Here is an 11,759-nt window from a genome sequence, read left to right as displayed (position 1 = left end):
GAACTTCTTCATTTTTGCTCTAAATTTCATCATTTTTGCTTCTTTTTTGCTCCAAGTCTTCAAAATCAACAACCTGCAATTAAACATAGAAAATACATTCAATTAAAGTGCAATATCACCAACTGATACTAGCGTCGTCGGCTTCAGAGGCCCGTATTTAAATCCCATGTTTATGTCAAATGCATCGTCGACGCCCAGTATGGCGCCCTCGGCACGGAATAAATTTTGAACTTCTTCATTTTTGCTTCTTTTTTGCTCCAAATCCTCAAAATCAACAACCTGCAATAAAACATAGAAAATACATTCAATTAAAGTGCAATATCACCAAAAATGAGTATAAAATATGGGTCTAAAAATACATATATTTTTGGTGTATCATTTACCCATCAATCTAATTATCCTAAAAGCATTTTTTATCTCTAAAACCTAATCCACCATAAAAATCCTCTCTTTCTAAGTCTTCTAAAGCATCCCTTAACCGACCCAAGCACTCTTGAGATCCGTTTCTTGGAGAGAGCTCAATTCAATATAAGTGTTTCTAATATTTATTTGATGTTAATTAGCAAATATTAGAGGAATAACATGACAGGAGTAAACATTCTAAATATGAGTTAATTAATTAGCAATATCATGGGAAAGATCTCGTACTCAAATACATCATATTACTATGCAACGCGAGTGAATTAGCAAATACTTATTTAGATGTTAATTTTTCTTACATCATTTTGAATAATATGTTTTATTGATGAACAATCTATATGTAGTAAAGTATTTTGATTAAGCAGCTCATCTCAAAATATGGTAATGCATTTCACAATAGAAAGCATTTCTTTTTAATAAAAGAATATTTATGTTGCTTTAGATTCAAATTCTTATATAAATCTAACTAATTCCTCTTTATTACTATTTAATTATTCAAGGATGCCTCTCTATTCTAAATTAAAGGCATCAACTTAATGTTGAACTATTTTGAAACTATCTAGATTTGTTAAATTTAAGCGAGGAGGATTTTTAACTCTTTGTTTTAATTTTATAAGAGATTGTGTATGGACTTATATCAAATAGTGGAGCAACATCAAAAGCTAAATTTTCATAAAATCAAAAAAATAATAATTACACTTCATAAAATATTTGTAGTTTTTTTTTTTGTTTATAGTATTATTGAATACTTTTCTTCAAATTCAATGCTTCTACTAATAAGGATTATATAAGTGTTTGAAATATTATGACCTAATAATTTAATTGAACCATTTTTATGAATCAAAATTTTGAAAGTATTTAGATGTTTACAAAAATCATCAATACTTTGAAAAAAATACTAAAACATCATTGATTTATACTAAAATATATTGAAAATGTGGATTGCAAATATCACTTGTCAAAATATTCCAACATTATATTCCAACTCCAAATCTAGGGCATGTGGAAGTATGTGAATAAATTAGCTAAACATTGCTTGGATATATTTTTTTTCATTTGGAATTGAATTTATTTTTGGGTTTAACTCAACCCATTTTTTCATATTTGCCTTTTATACTATTAGATAAGAAATTCAATTCTTCACCAAAATAATTTCACCATCAATAGAACCAACCAAGAATATCCCTTGTCAAAATATCTTTATTTACAATAAAAATCTAAGAGTGTTTTCTCTTGATATTTACTAAGAAGGATGCTTTCATCATAGAATCACATAGTTCCAATAAATTATAGTTATATGTTATCGTAAATTAGATTATAAAATTATATAGGGATTTAGTCCCCAATCTCTGTGACTTTTGATGATGTATATAACACATTTGCCATACAATATTTTTTGTTCTACATTATTGCAGTTATTACGAATTTTAACACATTTTAACTGAATAAGAATTTGTTCATAAACCTTTTGAGTTATGTGAGATTCATTATAAAAAATTAACTCTATTTCAACAAATTCAAAATTCCAATTCCAAGTGCATGTCTTCTTTCTATAGTTGGCTAACCCGCTTCCTAGGCTTTTCCTTGTCACATCATTATTGCTGTAAGTCCCAACTTTTCCAATCAATTCCTTTCAAACCCATCTGAGATCTTGAAACATCAATCTTTAAAACACTTACCTTATAATCATGTTTGATATATGTTAATACTTTAATTAAGATTATTCTCAGGAGCCACAACTCTTGGAACGGAATTAACCATGAGAGCTTACCATCATAGGGATCCCACACCCCAGAATAAAATAAACTCTATCTTACTTACTCCTCTAAGATAGGGGGAAATTTTTTTGTTATGCAGACCCATAAATCTTAAAGAATTTTCTCATCCAAATGGTCAAATCCATTTTAAAATAATATTTTTATTATTTAAGATAGTATATTAATATTCAAATGACGCAACCAATTATTTATATAGAAATCTTTCAAAATATAATAGAACAAGAGAAAAGAAACCCCAACCAACATCTCTCTCTCTCTCTCTCTCTCTCTCTCTCTCTCTCTCTCTCTCTCTCTCTCTCTCTCTCTCTCTCTCTCTCTCTCTCTCTCTCTCTCTCTCTCTCTCTCTCTCTCTCTCTCTCTCTCTCTCTCTCTCTCTCTCTCTCTTCCACAAACAATTCACACCACATACAAAGTGCATAATAAAACAATTCTCGGCTTATATGAATCGATACAAACACAGGGTCAAATATGTATGACACATCATAAGACACACATACTTTTTAAAATATAGGACACTGACATGTCTTTGACATGCATTATACACGCACACGCACATTATATATTTTTAAGTAATATATACTACAACAACAATAAAACCTTTATCCCACTAAGTGGGGTCGGCTACATGAGTCCTTTTTTTCTCCATTGTGTCCTATTTAGTGTCATTTTCATTTAATTCTAATAAATTATGATTTTGCCCAAGTCATCCTAGATTTACCTCTGCCTTTCTTAACCAAGTTATCTAACTAATATATACTAGTCATATAAATTAAAGAAACATGAAATAAATAAAAAAGAGCTTAATATTATAAGGATTAAAAAATAATGACATTTAAGGATAAAAAAAATATAAATGATTATCATATAATTCATAGATCAAAATAGAAGCCAATGAAAAAAAACTAAATAATTATGAAAACTATTAACTATAATAAAAATATTAAGTAATACAAAATTTTTAAAAAAGTTAGTGAAATATGACCATCAATATTTTTTTAGAAAATTACATTAAAAAAAACAAACATAAATCATTAAAACCCTTTTTTATTATATATTTTAATACTATTTATTAAATTTAATTTTAATTTTAAAAACATGTATGCGGCCAAGATTGTGCCAAAATTTTATTATATCATGTTCAAATTGGACAAGCAACAAACATATGTCTACTATATATAATGAAATTTATCACTTTATATAACTAATGTATACAAAATATTAAATTTTCTCATTCACAATTTCATTTGTTGGGGTAGGATAGCAAATCATACCTTCTTACCATGAAACCAAACCAAAAATAGCAGCTGCACTTTCTAGTTCATCAACGCAAGCAATGACCTCACAAGCCAACCTCTCCTCCTACCTTAAAACAACCACCATTCCCTTGCCATCAACATTCCATGCCGGAGCGCCGATGGGCAACGACGGAGAAGTGCTGCTGCTATCATGGCGGTCGAGCGTGTTCGGGCTGAGGGTTCAGATAGCTTTGGAGGAGAAGGGCATTGCATATACTTACAGGGAGGTGGACATCTTCGAGAAGAGCAAGCAGGTCTTGGAGTCAAACCCGATTTACAACAAAGTACCAGTTTTGATCCATAATGGTAAAGCTGTCTGTGAATCTCTCATCATCCTGGAGTATATCGATCAGGTCTGGGACCAGCAGAGTCCTTTGATGCCTGCTGATGTTTGCCGGCGAGCTTCGGCGAGGTTTTGGGCCGATTTCGTCAACAAGAAGGTGCTCTTTCTAATATTAAGTGTGGATGAGCCAGATTCGGCTTAGAAGCGACTTGGTGGTATTGGGACGGTATTGAAATGAATATAGAGGTGTTAACGAGCCGAACGCGAGTTGAGCCCAGGCTCAGCTTGTGTTCGACTTGTTTATATTTCGAGCTCAAAAAACGTGTTCTTGTTCGGCTCGCTGAGTCATAAGATGTTAAGAGTTGAGGCAAGATTTAAAAATTATTGTTTATATTAAAATATTTATTTCGAACCAAAAGGAGCCGAACAAGAACGAACAAATTTTGGTTCGTGTTCGGCTCGTTAACTTAGCGAATGAGCCTAACACAAGCTCCTTAACGAGCCGAACAGGAGTTGTTGGCGAACAACGAGACATTTTGACAGCCCTAGATGAATATCATCTCAATAACAACAATCCACACATACGAATACCGCAAGTAATATTTGTTGCTCTTTTAATTTACTTTGAAATTAAAAGGAAATTGAGTAATTGTTGTTATGATAGGTTTACGATAGCGGGAGAAGAATAAGGCACGGCAAGGGAAATGAAAGGGAAGAAGCCAAGGAGGAGTTTATAAGGAACATGAAGCTATTGGAAGGTGAGCTGGGAGAGAAGCTCTACTTCAATGGAGACAGATTTGGATTTTTGGACATTGCTCTTATTACATTCTCTTGTTGGATCCACACATATGAGACATTTGGGGGCTTTAGTGTGGAGAAGGAATGCCCTAAGCTGATGATTTGGGTGAGGAGATGCATGGAAAGGGAGAGTGTGGCAAGGACACTTCCAGCTCCTCTAGAGGTCTATGACATTGCCTGCATGGTGAGGAAGAAACTAGGGTTTGAGTAGTATGCAAAGGAAAAATGTTGTGCTGCAATTTATTGCCTTTTTGTTAATGTGTTTATGATTTGAATGGTGTTGACATTTTTAAATAATCATTTAGCAAGTTATCAAGTTTTTATAGGGGGTTATTTGGGTTGGTTCACTTAAAATTTTATTTTTTATTTAATTTTGTTTATATTTTTATATGAAATAAAGTATATTTTGTATGTTATAACATGTTTTAGTTGTTTTAGAAACACTCAAAAATAATATCTAGGAATCCTCCCTTGTATAATACCGATAAACCTATTTATACAGGGTTAGCTTATATATTATAAATAATATAGTACTATACATGAATACTAAGAGATCTTTAATCTATCATGTATTTTTTCTATTGTGTATAATAAATAAATAGTATCCTAACAATATCTTATATTTGTAATTATCCTTCTTTTCCTTTCAATAACGCTCTAGTTGGTCAACTCGGTTGTGAGATAAGTTGATTTTCCCGGGCAAGTTGATCTCATAGAGATGATCTCCTAAAGCAAATTTTCGAGCTGCCTTAGTAGAGCATCTCAATGATAATCACTAAAGGGGTGCAATCGAGTAAAATTTCTTAGCGAGTTCATTTGTCAAGTTGATCCAATCGAGCTATTTAGCTGACATGACAAGTTGCCTGGCTTTACACCTTGAATTCAATAATGGGTTTTCGTTTATACATATTTAATTCCTCGATTATCTTATCTCTTTGACAGCAAATGCTGCAAAATGAACAAGTGAATAATAATCTCCAATTGCATTTAAAATAAATATTAATATAATTATCCTACTTTAGTAACTCCTTTGAAATTTGGGTCCTTCATCAGGAAAAATTATTGCATACATACACCGCATGCAGAGATGCATGTGGTGTTCGATCCTAACCGTAGATCACGGTGATCTACGGTTAGAATGCAATCAACATTTTTTTTTTTGAAAAAAAAAATTAAAGTGGGGCCCACCGAAATACATCCTGACTGTAGATCACCGTGATATGCGGTCAGGATCGGACACCGCATGCATCTCTGCATGCGGTGTATGTATGCATTAATTTTTCCTTCATCAAAGCCTCAAATACAGAGAGGGGCCTATTTCTTAAACTTTTCTTCTCTCCAGCCTTTTTTTCCTTCTAGACTTCACTTCTTCAAACAGAGAATCATGAATATCTTAAACGATAATTTGCATTTTCATTGGTTGAACTCAGTAAGGGGTTATTTATAAAACAGAAAAAGAAAAGTAGATTTGAGAAAATAAAAAAAGAAGGGTTGATGTCATGGAAGATGGTAGTTTTCCAGAAGGTGACTTGTATGGAGACTCCGGCTAATGATTTGTTTACTCCTACGAAAGCTCAGGAGGGGTTGCCCATCATTTCTATGAAATAGCCATCACTGTTGAATTCATTTTTGTTTAAGGTGAAGGGAATGAGTAGTCAGTCTATGCCTACACAAATTTAACATCTGTTTCAGCTTCAACAAGCTCATGAGACGCATAAATGGACAGTTTTTACGTTGAACAAGATGAGTCAATTGCCTTTCCAAAGGGACGAATTGATCGTTCCATGGATTGGTACGTTGGTTTAGGGACGACACCTCCCTTCGCATTGCATATGAAATAAGTCATTAGTTCTGCTTCACCAGACAAGATGATGATCCAAAAATGAGCCTAGAAACTTGCTGGTTCACTGCTATATGAGTACAAGTAGTTGCGTGAAAGTTCTCTTATTCTATAGAAAGATTCCATGCAAGAATGGTGAGGAAGTAGCTTGACAAAGGAGCTCAATGCGGTGACAAAGAAGTCTCAGGCCGACAAGGTCGTTATGGATGGGCATCACAAGGGCTTAGATAAATGCTAAAAAGAATTGAAGAGTATTAACTTGACTATTGCTATGGTGATCGACTTGGCGGAAGCTCATCGATAACGAGTTGATGCTTTAAGAGGATAATTATTGGCACCACTTTTGATGTCATACTTGGGGTGTCCACTTGAATGATATAGGGTTGTGCTCAGCCTATCGTAGTCCAAGACATTCAGTTGTACTTCTTGGTACGTGCTTCGGGCACGAGTCCATGACCGGCACCGATTCATCCCTAGCAGTGAGAGCTTACTTGTGGGTGGCGATTATTCTGGCACGGGGCGTGTTTAATGTCTATTCTGATATTTAGAGACCATGCTCCGTCAATTCGGAGCCTCCCGTGGTCAAGAGCAGTCACAATACTCTCCTAAAAGCGTTATTGAAAAAATTGGGTTCAAACGAACCTACCGCGTAGGGTTCTGGGATGCTTGTTGGCATTAAAATCTCTGAAATGAAACCTCCAATATGTTTATTTTTGAGATATGAGGTTTCTCATTGCTTCTGGATCAGTAGAACCCATCCCACGGGCATCCGGGCGCAAAATTGGGTTTTAGTTCGTTTGGGCCGTTTTGATCCTGGGCGACGATTTCGCCCGATACGGCGCATCCCCAGTGTCCACCTCGATGTATGGAAGCCTATTTTCGTTCTTGGATATCCTTTGGTGGTCCAGGGATCCATAAGAATCCTCCCCAAAGAGCATAAGCAAAAAATGGATGAAAAAAAAATTGAATTTTTTTAGGGGCGGCGCCTAAAAGCCACCCCATGGGCGCGTAGGCGCCCAACATGTATGCCCTTTTTGCGGCAACCCGAGAGGTGGGGTTCATACCAAACAACCCGCGCGGGGATCTGGGACTTCTGTTGGCATTAAAATCCCTGAAATATAACCTCAGAATGTTCATTTTTTGAGATAATGGGGTTTCCCATTGATTTCAGATCAGTAGAAACCTTCCCACGGGCATCCGGGCGTGAAGTTGGGTTTTAGACTGTGTGGACCGTATTTGACCCTGGGCAACTATTTTCGTTCGATATGGCACATCCTCAGTGTCCACCTTGATGTACGGAAGCCTATTTTCGTTCTTGGATATCCTTTTGAGGTCCAGGGATTTATAGGAATCCTCCCCAAAGAGCATAAGCAAAGAATGGATGAAACAAAGAATTGAAACTTTTTTAGGGGTGGCGCCTAAGAGCCACCCCATGGCCGCATAGGCGCCCAAAAGGTATGCCCTTCTTGTGCCAACCCGAGAGGTGGGCACTTATGCGCCCACTTATGCGCCCACCCTGCTAGCGCATAGGAGCCCTTCCTGCGCTCACCCTACTGGCGCATAGGCGCAAGCTTCATACAGGGGCTCCCATTAGCGCCAGGCTGAGAAGGGGCGCGTATGTGCTCTTAATTGGGCACTTAGGCACCTCGTTATGTGCTCCGAAACAGAGAGATGGGCACATATACGACCACCCTCTGTCGTGTATCCACCCAACTCAAAAATGCCGCAAACCGCTTCACGGCAAGTCAAAATTGGCGGAGTCGTTGTGCATTACCTGGAGGATTGCATAGCTATTATACTTGGTTATTTTACCATTTATGGGAGTGATACAAGTGGTGAAAATCCTATTTCCATTTTTGGATCAAAATCCATTTAAGAAATGGCTAGGTGGCGCCGATCCAATGGATTTTCGCAAATGAGGATGGCTAAGCAGGCTGGCATCGTGGAGAGTGTGATTGTCATGAATTCATTCTAAGAGAGTTAGGAGAGAGCTTTTGGAGAATTTTTTAGGGGTTTTTGAATATTTGGTGAGGGATTTCTTCCCTTCGCTCCTTTTTCTACTTCACCTTCTCCATCTTCTTCATTCTTCTTCTTCTCAATCATCCCTTGGATCCCCAATCCAGTCTGAGGAGAGTTGTGGGAGCCTGAGGAGAGCTATGAAGAGCTTGTGGAGGGATTTTGGAGAGATTCTTGAATGCTTTGAGAGTTCTTCCCCTTCCTTCCTCTTCCATAGTCCTCCTTTCACTCCTTTCTTCCATTTTCTTCTACTTCTTCCTCTCCGTTTACTTTTTTGGCCACCACTTCGCTGGAGAAGACATAAGAAGAGAAGGATTTCTTGTGCGACATCTCACTGGAATCTCCTCCTTGAGGAGAGCTTCTTCATACTTTGGAGAAGGGCCTTCGCCAGAGTTCGAGGCGTTGCCAAAATTTCCTTGCGAAGAGAGCTTCGTCATTCTTTGGACAAAAGCGTGGGCCTCTTCTCTCCTTTTGACTAGAACTTCTTTTCGAACTTCGTCGGACATCGAGCAACCTTCATGTTGGCAAGATTCTCAAAAACCTTCGCATTTTTTTTCTTAGCTAGCCCAAGGGCTAAATTTTGCTAGGTATTTTGGGTTTCGTAGCCCACACGAGGCAGGTTTAACCGTATTGTCCGGCTCCATCGATTGTTTGTTATCGAACAATATGATGGGTTGAACGATACCAGTCGGCCAAGCCAAACGACTTTTTATTGGCCAGTTTTTTGGTGCGTGATGGGTTTTGATCGACCAAACTAGGCAAATTGGCTGGCCAACACTAGTTAGCATGACCATACACATATTGATTAACCAATTTTATATTAGAGAAAGCCCTATGTTAGGACTTTACATTCGTGGTCAAATCCCTAGCGAAGCCAAAAGTGTTCCTTGCAGGCCTCGAAATCCCAATTTCCCATGCTTGTAGTGGTATCTAATCATCTGTGGAGGGATAGGAGCATTGCACTTGCAAAACAGGAAAAGCTTTGTAGCTAGTCCATTTTGCAAGTGGAAGAGAATTGTTCCTTCGAGCAATCGAGAGGGGAATTTCCTGCACTTGCTCGCTACAATTGGAGGCAGCTTTACCGCATATCCACGTGTGAAAACCCTAGGTACCTATGCGCCGATGAGACAACGTGTCGTCGAAGTATTTTGGGTTGCATTTCTTGCATGCTAATTTGAGGCGTTTTGCATATTGTATGCTTGATCGCATTAGCACTTCAATTTGATCGGCCGCCCCGACATGTTTTGGATCTCTTTGGGTATCCATGCTTGGGGTGTCTTTCTGAGCACCCCCACTTACGGTGTCTCTTTGAGTGCCCACACTTATAAGTGTCTTCCCCGCATACGATGTTGTATGCACAGGGATGGACACTTGCACAATTTGGGAGGAGTTGACTCACTTATAGGCCATATATCTCCATCCCTATGACACTGCCTAGAGTCTCGTAGGTATTTCACATTATGTTAAGTACAAGTCACGCTTCATAGCCACTGAGCTCGTGCGAGGCACAGTATGTTTCCAACTAGGTGTGTGATTCTCACTTGTAAGGATCAGATCACTTAGTATGTTTGACACTTAAAATTCTTGTATGTTTGTCGTTTGAAGGTCATATGTTTGACGATTCTCATATGTCTGTTGCATATTTTGCATATTTGCATGTATATTCGGTGAGTGCTTCCCGGGTAAAGTGTAAATCATTTTCATAGTATCTTTTTACTCGATGCAAACTCTCGTAGTTGGTGTCTGCTCGTTGCACGACAACTCGGGTCCCCCGGGCAAGTGTAATTTCTTTCCATATGTAGCTTGTTTTACATGTACATCCTATTTGTGTGTCATGTTACATGTAAGCATCCTTCCATCCATTTTCATGATGTGAGCTTCACCCTTTTGGGCGCCTGTTGTGATTTTTTCGTGCTTTGGCCGAACAATCACAATATGAGTTTTTTGCATGTTTGCATGCTTGCCCAATTGCCTTAATAGTTTGTCATATTCGTTAGGAGGGTGACCCGTTTGTTGGTCATGATACTCAAACAAGCATTGTCAGTGAGGATGCCTCAGCAAGCAATGCAAGTTTCTGTATCACAAGCAATAAATAGTATGACTTTGCTAAAGATCCAAAGACTCTAAAGCATGTCATTTGATTGCTCCGGCTCTGCCATTAGCGGTCTATTATTTTAAAATATGAAAATGGATATTTTTGTTGTTATAAGTATTATCCATCTATTTTAAAATGATATATATGTTAGGTCGTATGTGAGACCATCTCTTTTAAAAATGTCACTTATTTTCTTGTGACGTGCTTTAGATCTCTTGGATCTTTAGAACGGGGCCTGTGTGGCGACTCCGTCAAAGCCATACAGTAGCCGGAGACTTTACCATGTGCACTTAGATGTTGGTTAAGACACTTTCTGTTAGATGGTGTGTTAAGCTAGGACTAGGTTGTTATATAGAATTTTTTGCACCTTACTATTGTTTTGTGCTAGCTTGTTTGACCTAGTCAGGTCTTTTTCTGCTCTTGATTTGGTGTGCATGCATGTTCTTTAATTTTGATATGCATGGTATTATATTAGGTCGGTCTCTTCTGCAGGGGGTCATGTCATATATATGCGCACACACATGTACAATAAAAAAGGGGAGCATGTGATGATTTACATGTTAAATTTTGCTTGAAGGTGTTGCTTAGCTCCCCACCAGGCATGACCCAGATACGTTTGCATGTTATAAGCCATGCTAACATTTTTTTACATATTGATCTTTCTTTCACTTTCCTTTTGTACTTTTTAGAGTACTAAGAGAGTTTTAGTGAAAACAAGATACGGGCACAGATTCCGAGACGCGTAAGGCGTGAAACCATGTGGCGAGGGACCAGGAGTAGATGCTCGTGTCCTGCATCTTAATTTCACATTCTATGTTATTGTATAGAATTAGGATCAGGTGTGTAATTATGCAGTGTTTGGGCATCTTTTTTGTTTCTAGGATACGTCGCTAACCCAATGGCACCAACCTTCTGTTAATTTATACTTGGCTTATTTTTCCTATTTTCTTGCATACTTGACCGCTTGAAATGAATTTCACTGTTTCTTTCTGTGGTTTATCTGGGAATTACAAAAATAATTTAGGCTCTTTAGGATTTAATATTCTAAATTTACTACAAATTCTTAATAAAACATTCAAGACAATAAAAATTGAAAATTTTAGGATTAAAATATTTATGACTTTAAAATTTGTACTTTTACTTTCTTGTATGACCTTCGGGCATGATTTTAGATTTGTTATATAGTATGACTCTCACCCAAATTATATAATAGAGCCTTCACTCTTAGGACAAT

At 37.3% G+C, this 11,759-nt stretch overlaps 1 protein-coding gene across 1 annotated transcript; it reads left to right on the top strand.

Moving 5' to 3' along the window:
• Window positions 1-3,463: 3,463 nt before the first annotated feature.
• Window positions 3,464-4,923, top strand: LOC110028882 (probable glutathione S-transferase parA). Its single transcript, XM_020730916.1, has 2 exons — window positions 3,464-3,933; window positions 4,441-4,923. The coding sequence occupies exons 1-2, from the start codon at window positions 3,532-3,534 to the stop codon at window positions 4,783-4,785; spliced, it is 747 nt and encodes a 248-aa protein (XP_020586575.1). The 5' UTR covers window positions 3,464-3,531; the 3' UTR covers window positions 4,786-4,923.
• The last annotated feature ends 6,836 nt before the right edge of the window (window positions 4,924-11,759 follow it).

This window comes from Phalaenopsis equestris, unplaced genomic scaffold (genome assembly GCF_001263595.1).
Source record: "Phalaenopsis equestris unplaced genomic scaffold, ASM126359v1 Scaffold000535, whole genome shotgun sequence".
Classification (NCBI taxonomy): Eukaryota; Viridiplantae; Streptophyta; class Magnoliopsida; order Asparagales; family Orchidaceae; genus Phalaenopsis; species Phalaenopsis equestris.
The sequence above is the reverse complement of the archived record's forward strand: the minus strand, read 5'-3'. Positions and strand labels throughout refer to the sequence as shown.